Consider the following 12693-nt stretch of genomic DNA (forward strand, 5'->3'; position numbering starts at 1 on the left):
AGTGGAAATTAGATTTTTTAGACTAGTATATGAAAAAGTACAGGAAACTTATGGTATCTATAAAAAATGGAACATAAATGCTGAGTTAAAAATTAAGACGTGAAAAAGCCCTTAAGCTAGGACACTGTACAGGTGCTTGCTGATTTACAAAAGCAAGGATATGGAACCAACCATGAAAAGTTCCGACAGTTCGATCATGGAAATAAAAATACTAGTAAACATGGCAAAATTATTCCAATAAATAAGAGACCTCTCTAAAGTGTATGCACACCCCAACTGAACAGAAATGCTGATTTAGTTTTGAATTTCTTTTAACAGGTCGTATTTAAGATACATTCCTTCTCCCCTCTCTGCACTGACAATTGTACCCCAAGTTGGCAAACGAAATATTTGGATTTTTGCGATTAGTAACGGCTTTAAAATTCCAATTTTGTTCCAATAGTTTTTGTTTTAGATCGTTCAAGTGGGCTCAATAAAAGTCAAATAAATTACCATTGAGACAAATCACAGGGAAATGAATGAGGATTAAAAATTTGATAATGTTCGCACGGACCCCCCCCCCCAACCTCCCTGAACTATAATTGCCATGTTCGACCTTTTATGGAACGTTTTTACCACCAGAAACACAATGTAACATACGCTTGATAAACATACTGAATCGCTTGTTCAAATTACTTTCTCATTTTTTTAAACCAAGACCTGTAAGTCGAGTTTCCTGCGTCCGTACCGCCTCGATTTTGTACTCCAGGTATCGATTCCCCCTAATGTGTGCCTGTACACGGTGACTTTGGCTTGCCATAAATCTGTGGTACCGTAGCAGATTCTCTCGAAGTTATATAATCATCAACCCGTAAGATTGCATTAATAAGTTAGCAAAAAATATAAACCATAATCCTAATAATGTAAAGAGTAATACATTAAAGGTAACCAAGAATCAAGGGAACCAAGATTCTAGCGGAAATCCGACAAAAATGCACTCCAGCATCTTCGCTAACCAGGGGTTCCGGTCCTGCCCCCTCCCTTCGACAGGAACCCTTGACGGCCTTGTCCTTGGCTCGCGAAGGCTATGACTAGTAAAACACTAGTAATGTTTAATCCAAGCCAAGAATACACAATAGACATGGAAAACAGAAACACACATAACAAAGAACATGAAATAATCAAAATAACATCTATCAAAAAACACCAAAAATAAATAAGGAATTCGGACTCGTGTTAGTTTCAATTTGTACTTTCAATTTCCCTCTCTGTGACGTCACACGCACATGGTACCCAGGATGCACAGCAAATTTTCTAAACAATGTCGATCGCCATGTCAGGAGACAAATGTTAGAGGGTTGGGGAAATCTGTAAGCATCACGGTTTGTATAATGATCATCGGATTCTAAGAGTGGTCCAATTTCTAGAAAAATAATTTATCATTGCAATGCAATACACATGTCAATGATTAATAACTGAAAATGTTTACATTTTCTTGGGGAAAGGCAGCTTCCTGTCATGTCTCCCGCCATTATTATTTATTATTGATCATTTTTCATGCATTTTTACAGTGAATGTGGGAATGACAGCTCATAAAATGCCTTTAAACTTATATTTAAGGTAATTTGGTTGATAGAATGAGTAGTATTTAACAGTTTTAACGATGAATGACGTGTCGTGGGATAACCAGAACCCGAGAATGATGAACGGTCCAGAGATGGCGGGTATTCGTCAACAAAACTTCTCAACTCGCTCGCAGGACGATGCAACAGTGGGCTACTTTTTTCAGCGTCCTCAAACTGATGCTGAAATGAACAGTAACTACCCCGGGAAGCGTTGGGCAATTGGTGATGACAGTGTCATTGAGCAGGTATTTTGTTTTTGTTGAAACGAGTCGGGTGACTTCAAAGAAGATGTAAATAAATGACCTGCTTATTTCTTATAGATAAAATACTTTATAGAACTGCCTTTCTGATGCATTTGGGTAGTAGATTTGAATACTGTTCAGTATTGCTGCTCGGGTGTGAAACCCCAACAAACAAAATAACAAAAAAAAGAATACTGTTCAAAAACCTATTTGAATATGATGTTCATTTAGCAGGGTCAGTGGAGTACTTGTTAGCTCAATGATAGGTTACTCAGTTTGATTTCCCAGTGGTACTGAGACCCAAAATGAAATAACTTCGTTTCTGCTTATTCCATACATGCTTGCCTTTTGATTTTTCTGTAATTGTTATGAATTTCAGGTAGAATATACTGTTTTGATCAACAGTGTAATTTTTACGGATTTCCAATCACGTTCTGGATCGGCAAATTTATGTATTCTGATTGTTCAGACACTTCACAGCTACCATTGAATTAAGTGCAGTGGGGATTTGGATCATGCTGTGCCTTTGGGTTTCATAAATGTTATTGATCTTGGTTAAGATAAATCATATTGTTTCTAAATACTTGTACAAATGTAGTGTATGAAACATTTTCATCAGGACACTTACATGTACCCTACCAGTGCACCTGGTCCATGCTAATAGTTTTTAGTGGAGACGAGTTGCTCATTTTGTAACTTTTGTTACTTTGTGTACATGTATTATTTTGGTTATTTTATGTTCTTTGTTGTGTGTGTCTGTTTTCCATGTCTGATCTTAGTCCCTGCAGTATATTCTTTTAATTTCTGCTAGAATCTTGGTTCCCTTGATTACTCTTTCATCCAAAGCAAATTCAAGATGTCTGTAGGACCATCTGCCATTTAAGGGCCCAAAGGTGGCTGCATGAGTATAGTATACATACAAAGAGGAAAAGTGCATTGATTCGTTAGAAAAGTACAAGTACATATTACAGTTATATTATACATTGCTGCAAATAAATTTTCCAACATTACCAGTGACAACTAAATTTTTTTAACTCACCTGGCCAAAGGCCATGTTAGCTATTGCCATCACTTGGCGTCTGTCATCGTTTGTCGTCGTCATTAACAATTCTACAAAATTCTTCTTTTCTGAAACTATCTGACCAATTGAAACCAAACTTGGTATGAATGTTTCTTGGGGTATCTTGCATAGCTCTGTTTTGGGGATATTTGATTCGTCGAAAAACATGGCCGCTGTTACTAAAAATAGAAAATAGGGGTCAGACAGTAGTTATTCATATATATCTCCTAAATCATTAGGGTTACCTAAATTCTGACTGAAATAAAAGTGTTCAGCATGAAAAGATCTATCTCTGGTCAAATTTTGGTTCTAATCTATTAAGCCATGTTGGAGTTATTGCCCTTTTTCAACAATTTTTGCCATTTTTAATGCAATTTCTTCAAAAAATCTTCTCCTCTGACACTACTTGACTAATTGAAACCGAACTTGGTATGAATATTCCTTGGGGTATCCTGCATGTCACTGATGTGGGGATTTTTGATTTGTCAAAAAACGTGGCCGCCGTTACTAAAAATAGAACATGGGGGACAGACAGTAGTTTTTCACACATATCTCCTAAATCTGATGGGGTATATGTGTTCAGCATGATAAGATCTATATCTGGTCAAATTTTGGATTTAATCTGTTAAGCCATGTTGGAGTTATTGTCCTTTTTCAACGATTTTTGCCATTTTTAATGCAATTTCTTTAAAAAAATCTTCTCCTCTGACGCTACTTGACTAATTGAAACCAAACTTGGTATGAATGTTCCTTGGGGTATACTGCATAGTACTGATGTTGAGATTTTTTGTTTCGTCGAAAAACATAGTTGCCGTAACTAAAAATAGAACATAGGGGTCAGACAGTAGTTTTTCACATGCATCTCCAATACCATTAGGTTAAGCAAAATTCTTTTGATATCTGAAATGATACATATTATTTGGACTACAAAAGTCTTCAGTTGCCAGATAACTCCTTATAAGAGTTATTGCCCTTCTTTTTTAAGTTTTCAAACACAATCTTGAAAACTATGATAGATTAAAAGAAATTTTCAGTTGTTGAGAAGATCTTACGATAAGTCCTACCGAAGAATTCTTGAGTCAAAATTGTTGGACAACTTCTCGTTAAAATTTATTTCCTCTGAAAGGCAAAATTTAACCAGGTGAGCAATTCAGGCTCCTGGGAGCCTCTTCTTTAGAGCATGTTAGCTGAAGCACAGGTGTTTTTTGTTTTCCTATTGATACAAATAATGAATTGTTTTGAAAAAAAAACATGCACAAATTTGCTACCACTAAATACAAAATAGCATCATTCCCAGTAGGTTGAAGCAGGAAAGCTGAAGTTTCACTGGCATAGAAGATAATGTCTTTTATCTTTGTTTATATGAAATGTGTGTGTTAAAAGGCTAGGGACAATGCTGCACTGCATATCTTTATGTGACCTTTGATTCTTACTTATTTCAGGCTCGCAATGTTCAGGATTTAGAAAGGGATTTGCAGAATTTAGCAATAGGAGGCAGAGATGTAAGTACAGAAATTTTTTATGAATTTAGAAACTTTAATTGTATCAGAAGACTATGGAAGACTGATTTGCTGTGAATTTTTTTGTCTCTGCAACCTGAAAGTAGAAATTGAAATCAGGAATCCCTTTTGGAATTTGCCTTGGCACAAAATTTGCTGACATCAAATTCTGACCATTTTGTATATAAAAAAAAAGAAACAAGTAATTTCACATACATTTTTATGTGCAATGTGGCTTTGCATCAGGGAAATAATCAAGTATATTATTTTAGAAGAAAACTTGAAGAAAAATAAACACATTCTGCCTTTTTAATGTGCTTGCATCCACTTTCGGCCAATGGGCTAACCATGGACTTGAAAACCCCCAGTTTTCTATTTTTCATTTCAGCTTGATTTGCCACTAATCTGAAACTCTAGAGTGAAGGAAGAATAATAGATGTGTGGTCAAGCAATTAAAAGAAATATTTTTTTGGGGGGGGGGATAACCAGATGGGACACAGTGTATACATTGTTCTTCCCAAGTGTACAAAAGTAACAAATTTCTGTAAATTCGGATGAATTTTAAAGAAATATGCAATGCATTATCCAAGACTGTGTGATGTAAACTTATGTTTGTAGTTATCTTATCATTTTATATCTTGTTTTTGCTTCTTATTAGTTGCAGAATTCTGCCAAGAAGTTTTGGGGAGACATGGGTGAAGGGTCAAAGCAGGTAGAACCAGGGAAGCAGATGTTTCCACCAGGAAACCCTTGGATGGCTCCTCGGGGAGATGATTCCTGGGGAAACCCTGGAAATATGGGTACGTTCTTATAATTAATTTTTGTGTTGCCTATTGAAGGAAGTGAAAAGTGTTGTTTTGAAAATTAAAAAAAAAAAAAAATATATATACATATAAAATATAATTCAAATTACACAATTAGACAACTCCATACTAACAGTGTGGAGAACCATTAAGTTCCAGATTATTACAGACACATTAGATTACTATCAAATATACAGTATCAAAGAATTCAGTGAACACATCTGCAGTTACCATAGGTCATTACAGTTCGTTAAACAATTTATCAGATCTATCTCTTTTATCTCTTTTTCTTCCCTTTTTTTTAAGTTACAGATCAGCAGGACATCGAAATCTACCTGTTTTGCTGCCTCTATTAATGCTCTTTAGTGTTTTTAGCACTTTGAAAGATTTTTGACATCCATATGCTTGCACTTTGCAAACTTTTTAGCAAATACTGATCTTGTTGTAGCATTTTTTATTTTTTTTTATATTTTTTTTAAATTTTTTTATTTAATTTTTTTTTTTTTTTATGAATGTTGAACCTCAACGTCACAGATCATTGCAGTTTTATGTAAAAAATTGATGACAGAAACGCCAATAATCAGTATATTTTTTTTTGACACTATAAAAATATAGGGGTGTGCTGGGTTATCATAAACAGAATTTTTTTTTTAGGCCTTCTGGGTATCAATGATTTCAAATCCTTTTCTTGATCTTAATTTGAAACGTCTTCTCAAGATTTGTACATTAATGAAATGGTTGTTTGTAAAATGTACAAAACTTCTCTATTCCCTACTGTATCAAATTCGTCATCCAGACGCCTTCTAATGGACGTCAATACAATGGAAACTAATGTTCCTTATCAACGATTTTTATAACAGTCTATTTTAAAATACTGTATAAAAACCTTGCACTCTTGTATATCTTTTTTTCCAGATAAACCATTTTCACACACTTTTCCCCAATTGCACGGGCTCCTGGACCCTTACTCAGAATAGTAGGGAAAGTACTGGTCATGGGTATGAATGATATTGGAACTGCACTAATTAAGCCGACTTGGTCATGTAACTACCTTGACTGAGTGACATACGGTGCATACATAAACTTCATATTTTTCTTGATATTTGTTCCTAAAATCAATGGGACAAAATGAAGAGAGTTAGAGATATTCATTTAGATAGAAACAAGTCACAATTTTAAATAGGCCATTTATTTTTATGTCACTTTTCAGAATTTTTAAATGCAATTTTGACTGTTGGAATTTGATAAATGGCACTTGCCCCTCATCAGTTTCCAACACTGGGCATATTTTTAAGACAGATCTGTTTAAACCTGTTTGACAACTGCTTTTACACTGGGATAAATTTGCAAGCAGCTTTGTGGCCTTTGTCCCCAGACATTTTCATATGCAGGGTTTGATGCTTGCATTTTGATATTGGGGTCCAGGAAATCATTTCAACTGACCATTATAAAATGACCCTTCATTATCGTGATGAAAGGAACTTGTGACCTATTTTATTTTCTACCAAGAGTGCTCTCTGTTAACAGTCATAAATAAGGCCAAGATAAAAAAAAATGAAGTTCACCCTACCCTCCTAAGCACATTTTATAGGTATTGTTTTGGATGATATGCTACTAAACTACATTTTTGTAATTGAGCATTATTCTCTCACAAGTGTCTACATTAGTTTTACCTACTTACCTACCCTGTTTTTTTTTTTTTTTATCCCATGTAACTTTAAACAGATATGATGACTTGGTATGTATATATCAGGCATGATTTTTTGTTCTGCTTTTTAGTGGAATTCCACTATTTCAGAACAGGATTTTTCTGTTACGATTTCTTTTTTTTTTTAACTGTACATCTACTTCCGATTTTGTCAATTTCCGCCTTGTTTATTGACCTCATAAAATCATGTGTGATATGTGTCCTGCTTCTTTCAGAACCTGGAGGATTAGGTGTAGACATGGTTGAATATGTACTTGGAGGTTCACCTACAGGCAAAGAATTGGATGCTAGACTGAGAATGAAAGGGCCACCTAATCAATTTGTAAGTCTAGATATTATGTGTAATACAGTTATTCATCAAACATGTTAAAGACCTTTGGAGTTCTTAATATATTGGTAACAATTAAAAAAAAGATTTCTATTATTTTTTTATTAAGTTGTAAATACTTAAAGATCATTTTCCAAGCCATTGTCTCTTGCAACTAAATTGTCTAGTAAGGATAAATAATATAATGCCAATATGAATGATATTGGAACTGCACTAATTAAGCCGACTTGGTCTTGTAACTACCCTGACTGAGTGACATACGGTGCATACATAAACTTCTAATTCTTCTTGATCTTTGTTCCTTACTTTAAAGGGATCAAATGAAGAAAGTTTGAGACAGTTCTTTGTATCGAAAGAGATATTGTAGGCACATTTAGTGTTGATTAAATTCCAAGATTGGTAAATTGTTTTCACTGTTTCAGTAAATTCTTCTTTTTTTTTTAAACATACCTGTATTTTTATGGACAAATTACTAATTATAAACTTCTTGTTCTACATCAAAGATAAACTTGCTTTAGCTGATTGTATTGCATTACTCAGTAAAAAATGAAAAAGAATCCATAATGAATTACTATTCACATGTTTTTCCTGTTGCACACCTGCATAACTCTGAACTTCGTTTTCTTTTACAGATGAGAAAATTTAAGGTAAGTGCTGACTGCCAACCTTAATGTAAGCAATGAACTTCTCAATTATTCTTAGAAGTGCAGTTCTTAATGCTGTATTAAAATTTAGTTACTTAGTGCATTCCATATAAAATAAATTTCAGACACCTACTTTAAAGCAGAATTCTGCTTTTTTAAATCTGTATGTTACAATTTAGGCCGTACAAAAAAAAATGCCTGGATTCTCAGGCCACTTTTAAAAAAAAAAGATGTGGGAGGGAGGCTTTTTTTTTTTTTTTTTTTTTTTAAATCGGAAGCAAATTTTCTTATTTTTCGAGAAATTTAATCGAATTGAGTGTGGTAAGAGACATACTTTCATTTTTAATGACCAATTTTAAGTAATAGCCTTATTTGCATCATATTTTTTACCTTTCTGTCAAGCACGCAGACATATCTGTTCACTAATTAAAAGTCGATTCATTTTTATAAAAGAAAATGATGAAAAGTACCTCTTACAAAACCACAGGTACCTGCATTGCAAAAAGTTAATGAAACCCCTGATCTCTAGGATTTCCTGTTACGGTCTGATTGTTTCATTATACATGTACTAATCAGACATAATGTTTTAAGTGTTAAGTATTTGTTAGCATCAGGCAGAATGGGAAAAATCAGAAATTTGCATGTCGAAACCCACCGATCTGACAATGTAATATCGCTCAAGGATACTTTTTCTATTTGAAAAGACCATTATTTGATCTCTGCGTCATTGGCTTTCCTCTGAAATATTTCAATAGAATCTTAGATAAATGAGGATTTTAACAGAGTTATCTGCCCTTGAGCTATCTGTTTTTTTTTTCAATGCATTTCAATGAAATTTTAACTCAATGGTCCAGCATGATATGGAAAATCTTGTTTATTTTTCTTGATTCTGCAGATAGTCAAATTACACTATCAAAGTGATGGTTTTTTTCATACCATGTTTCACCTTCTGCCTGATTTGTACAGGGACTGCCAGTTAAATCTGAAACATATATCAAGAACCCAGTGGTATTACAATATGTAAACACTAATGCAAGTTTTCTCTATTTGAAATGAACACTATTTGATCTCTTCATGACTGAAGATTTTTAAAATTTTTAGATCACCTAGCCAAAGGCCAAGTGAGCTTATACCATCACTTGGCGTCCATCGTCATGGACAAATTTTCAAAAATCTCCTCTGAAACTACTAGACGGACAGGTTTTAAACTTGGCATGATTGTTCCTTAGGGTGTTCTGCACAAAATCACCATTGGGATTTTTGATCCATGAAAAAACATGGCTGCTGTTACTTAAAATAGAACATAGGAATCAGAAGGTAGTTTTTTGCAAATAACTCAAAAACCCTTGCCTTTAGCTAATTTCTGGCATTGGTAAAATGATTAAACATCATGAGAAGGACCTATGCTGCAATTTTCAAAACCATTTGTTGACTGATGTACGAAACAAGCAAATGGTTAACTAGATGAGAGATTCAGGCTCTCTTGAGCCTCTAGTTTTCATTTTGATGTCATGATTTCAGTTTTCAGAAATCTAATACTGAAGTGTTCAGTTGGAGTGCAAATCAGTGAAATTATGAGTTGTTTACCATATAGGATGGAAAGTCTTGTCTATTCCTCAGTTATAATGGTTGAATAAGTTCAATTACAATTTCAAAGTGAGGGGGTTATTTTCATACCATGTTTCACTGACTGCCTGATTCTTACAGAGTATGACACTTTGTTTCAGGCCCCTCAAGATGGAAACATGGGTAACATGGGTGATGGTGGACAGGACAAGAAGAGTAAGACACCGTCTCCGTTTGAGGGACGAGATGGAGACCGTAATGATGATAATAAAGATGGCATGCAGAATAATGGGCTGATGCAGAACGGACTTGATGATGAAAACATGTTCAGGTATAGTTGATGCATGGACTTAAGTACAGAGTTGTCTACCCTTATGAATTTTGTAAAGGGAGTGTTTTTCAATCAATTTTAGGTACTTAGAATTGTTGTCAGATTCCTTCAAATTTAGAAAACTTACTGAAAATGTTCTGATTTTTTAGATTTTATTTGACTCTGAAACTAATTAAACAAACAGATATTTCTGGTTTAAAAAGCCATTAAAAAAAAACGACGTCTAGCGTAGTCGTGTTGAATTTGTGGTGTTCGGCTAAGATAAAGATGACTAAATGGTCATTTTGATGATTATCATTAATGATATGTGTGAATCAACTTTTTAGGACAAAGATTAACCTTACTATTTTTTTATCTCAAATTATTATTTTTCAAGTAAACCACACTGTTTTCATCAGAAAGGGGTAGGGAAGTCTTGTTTAGAATGTATTTGGTAGTTGTAATTAGGTGAAATGCCTCCTGCTGGTATCTGTAATTGCTTGCTAACTTTTGCTAATTTATGCCTTATTGGATTTCAGAATAATTTAATGAAAAGTATATTTGAGGCTTTGAATTGCACTAATTAAGCCGACTTGATCTTGTAACTTTCCTGACTGAGTGACATACGGTGCATATAGTGAAGGCAGATTCTTCTTGAACTTTGTATTCAAATTTACTGGGAACAAAATAAGAAAGTCTGATACATATTGTGATCAATTATTAAATACATGGATTTGATATACTGTATTTTGGTGTGTATTATGCACACATTTTTCATAGAAATTATTTCAAGAGCATGGGGGTGCATAGTATGCATCAATAAATATGTATTGGCCATGGAATAAAAGATTTTTGTACGAGAAAAGACATTGCATGTGATTAACAAACAAACCAGAGGTTAAATGTTACTATAAGAAAGTTAATCTAATCATCAATTTAAATACATCTTGAAGTATTGAATTTTAAATGTTATTTTCACCCAATCATGTTCAAATGTCTGAATAACATATTTCAGACAAATGTTGTACAATATTTCTCTCTTATAAAACAATCTTAGAGATTAAAATGAAACAACTAAAAATCAAAAAGTAACCAAAGTCCTTTTATGTCAAACCCTCCTTATAAAATGCCTTTGCCGCAGAAAATGATTATGAAACTTATTTTGATGGTTCTCATAATTTTCATCCTTAAAGGTATGTTTTTGAATGACAAAAATTGTGAAATTTTAGTTACAACCAAAGCGGAAAAGTCAGATTTTCCCAGACTTTTGATTTTTTTCATTAACACATCAAGCCAGATAAATTGACTGATCAAGTGCAAAATATCAGTCTTTTGTCTTCCAAAATTTTACTGCAATCTAAGTCTATAAACACTTTTTTTCACACCTTTTCATACAGTATATAAATGCTTATTATACATGCCAAGATACGGTACTTAGCTTGGTCATAAGATATGGCTTACCTTGTCCCAAAAGGAGTTCTAGGAAATTTCATAAATTGTTTATTTTATCAAGTTGGTTTCAGTAGGCCTTTACATAGTTAGATTTTGATAGGCCATTCTTTATGTTTACTTCCACAAAGTTGTTCAGACCTAAAGTAGCTTTTTCAGGTTTTTTTTTAACAAATTAAGCATACGATTCTTTCTTGCCTTTCTAATCCTTGTTTGGTTTCTTATTGCATATCATTCAGCAATTAACAGCTAGATACATGTATAATATAATTATTTGTAGAAGGAGCAGCCATCAAAATTCACCTATAGACGATGGCAAGATGAACCAGATGGGTGGTCCAAACAAGGGAGATAGTGACTTCTTTGACAACCAGAACCAGTTTCAGCAGCCTGGTTTCCAGTTAGACCCTCCTCCTTTTGAACCCATGGGACTAGAACCTGGTCATTTTGAGTACAACAATCAGATGATGCCCTCAATGGACAGTCCAAATTTTAATATGGACTATGCTCAGGTAATATTATTAGAATACCTGGTGCAGTGAGGATTCTAGTCTTCTTGATATTTAAAATCTTTGCACAGACGTTTTGTCTCAGAAGTGCAGATATTATTGAGACAAAATGAAATTTTTTTGACATAATAATGCAACAGGTATGATTTTTTCCCCACTTTTTAGCAGAATTTTGCCAATTGAAATCCAGATTTTACCCTTATGATTATATTTTTTACTGTTCATTTATTTCTGATTTTACGAATTTCTGCTTTGTTTGATGATCTTGTAAAATCACCCCTGATCAATGCAAGGGCTAGATTCCAGGATTGTCTGACTTTCATTGGTCAGATAATTAAAAAAAAAACAAAACTTGACAGACTGAAAAATTGCCTTATCTTTCACATTTGCGGAAGACTGGGAAAGACTAGCAGTTATTGTTGGTTTGAAAATTAAAAGCTAATTAAGATCTTGCAGACCGTTAACTTATTATTGCTTCCAATTTTATCATGCTGTTAATTTTAGAATCTGATTAGCTACCTCATTTGCAACATTAAATGTTATCTCTATTTTTTTTTTTTAATCTGTTAAGTTATCTACAATTTACATAAAGTTTTGTTGTAACTTGTTATTTGTTTGTTAAAACTTCAAAATAATAATTTTTAGCTGTGAATGTTTAAAAAATAGGGAGACAAATTTATGTTTCAGAAATGCAGTGATTGAATCAGATAACGCCATGCATTATTTATCACATTCAGAATGATTGAATCGGATAAGGCCATGCATTATTTATCACATTCACAATGATTGAATCGGATAAGGCCATGCATTATTTATCACATTCACAATGATTGACTCGGATAAGGCCGTGCATTATTTATCACATTCACAATGATTTAATCGGATAAGGCCGTGCATTATTTATCACATTCACAATGATTGAATCAGATAAGGCCACGGATTATTTATCACATTCAGAATGATTGAATCGG

The 12693-nt window shown here is 33.6% G+C and overlaps 1 protein-coding gene across 7 annotated transcripts in view; it reads left to right on the top strand.

Moving 5' to 3' along the window:
• Nucleotides 1-1266: 1266 nt before the first annotated feature.
• Nucleotides 1267-12693, top strand: part of LOC148598475 (pumilio homolog 1-like) — a 46448-nt gene continuing 35021 nt past the window's right edge. For 6 of the 7 annotated variants that reach the window (XM_088562229.1, XM_088562235.1, XM_088562236.1 and 3 more), the window contains exons 1-8: nucleotides 1268-1349; nucleotides 1600-1849; nucleotides 4349-4408; nucleotides 5064-5205; nucleotides 7132-7238; nucleotides 7877-7891; nucleotides 9616-9785; nucleotides 11494-11725. In XM_088562229.1, coding sequence (XP_088418355.1) covers nucleotides 1643-1849; nucleotides 4349-4408; nucleotides 5064-5205; nucleotides 7132-7238; nucleotides 7877-7891; nucleotides 9616-9785; nucleotides 11494-11725 — 933 coding nt within the window. In that variant the 5' untranslated portion in view covers nucleotides 1268-1349; nucleotides 1600-1642. Of the gene's footprint in view, nucleotides 1362-1599; nucleotides 1850-4348; nucleotides 4409-5063; nucleotides 5206-7131; nucleotides 7239-7876; nucleotides 7892-9615; nucleotides 9786-11493; nucleotides 11726-12693 lie in introns of all 7 variants that reach the window. The other variant, XM_088562231.1, reaches the window with a different exon arrangement.

The sequence above is a fragment of the Perna viridis genome, chromosome 14 (assembly GCF_037379345.1).
Source record: "Perna viridis isolate PV_CMFRI_1.1 ecotype Kerala chromosome 14, ASM3737934v1, whole genome shotgun sequence".
NCBI classification, from domain to species: domain Eukaryota; kingdom Metazoa; phylum Mollusca; class Bivalvia; order Mytilida; family Mytilidae; genus Perna; species Perna viridis.